Below are 1,329 nucleotides of genomic sequence, written 5' to 3'. Positions count from 1 at the left end.
TTTGTTGTTAACAAATTCAATAAAAAAGACAATTTTTTTGGCAACTATCTTTTCATTTGTATAATGAGATCAACACTAACTACAAAAAATAATATGTGTCAAACTATTATGCATTTTTTCATGTGAACATGCACAGGAACATCATCACAGTAGGATGCACCATATATATAAAATTTATTTTTCTTTAGAATTGTGTGATTAATAAATAGTACATAAAAAGAAATATGTAACTTAATATTTATATTAATATTTCATATTATTATGATTTGTAAATTTTGAAGAAAGTCTCATGATAGAATATTTCATATATTTTATTGATACATTTATATTCAAAAATAATTTTTAATTATAGCTATAATTATTTGGTGTAGGGGTGCACATGACCCGGCCCAGTCCGAAGGTTCGGCCCGGTCCCGAACACTTTAGGGACTAATTTGGTGTGATTTCATCGGGTTTAGGGTCGGGTACGAGTCTTAAAAATAGACCCGGTCATTATTTCGGGTCGGGTCCGGGCCATAGCTCGGGTCACCCGAAGTCGGCCCGGTGGCCCGGTTATCATACACAATTAATATTTTGTGTTATTAGTGATGGATCATGACTATTCTTATGTGGAATTTAAGTATTGTAAACCTTAATATTTTGTGTTATTAGTCATTATAAGACTATAAGTTAATGTTTTATGTTTAGAATGCATAAGACTTTAGACTAATACATAAGATTGTGTTATTTGTATTGATTTAAATATTTGGTATTATTAGACAATATTAGTATTGATTGTGGTTATGCTTTAATTTTGAAGAAGGGTTGGTTCTTGTTATATTTTTCTAAGTGAATTTTACCATGTTAACTAATGGTTGGAGTCTTGAAAATTTGGATATTTTTACATGCTAGCTTACAAGAAGGTATCAACATAATATAATGTTAACGGCCCGGTTTTCACCCGGTTTTTACCCGGTATAATTGTGGCCCGAAAGTGTATTGGTTTCATCGGGTCTAGGGTCGGGTTCGGGTCTAATAAATAGACCCGGTGTATATTTCGGGCCGGGTCTGGGTCACATCAAACCTGGCTTCACCCGGCCCATGTGCACCCCTAATTTGGTGTAGCAATTTGTGGAAAGTAATAAGAAAATTGTAGTTTAACTAGCTAGAAGGTTAGAAACTACAAAATAAAACAACTATAAAAAATAACAACATTGATTTTCAAATCTTTCAAGCATAAATAAAAATGATTATTATTTTAACTGATATATAACTTATTCTTTAGAACCCAACATCTTATTTAATGCAGCAATGTAAGCCTCAACACTTGAAACAACTACATCTGTTCCT

At 32.1% G+C, this 1,329-nt stretch overlaps 1 protein-coding gene across 6 annotated transcripts in view; it reads right to left on the bottom strand.

Annotated features, from left to right (window-relative positions):
- LOC107627356 (probable 2-isopropylmalate synthase) overlaps positions 1,167-1,329 on the bottom strand; it is a 23,066-nt gene continuing 22,903 nt past the window's right edge. For 3 of the 6 annotated variants that reach the window (XM_021115934.1, XM_021115935.1, XM_021115933.1), the window contains one exon: positions 1,167-1,327. In XM_021115934.1, coding sequence (XP_020971593.1) covers positions 1,300-1,327 — 28 coding nt within the window. In that variant the 3' untranslated portion in view covers positions 1,167-1,299. The other 3 variants (XM_021115937.1, XM_021115936.1, XM_021115939.1) reach the window with 2 other exon arrangements.

Source organism: Arachis ipaensis, chromosome B02 (genome assembly GCF_000816755.2).
Source record: "Arachis ipaensis cultivar K30076 chromosome B02, Araip1.1, whole genome shotgun sequence".
Lineage (NCBI taxonomy): Eukaryota > Viridiplantae > Streptophyta > Magnoliopsida > Fabales > Fabaceae > Arachis > Arachis ipaensis.
This window is presented reverse-complemented; position numbering and strand designations above follow the sequence as displayed.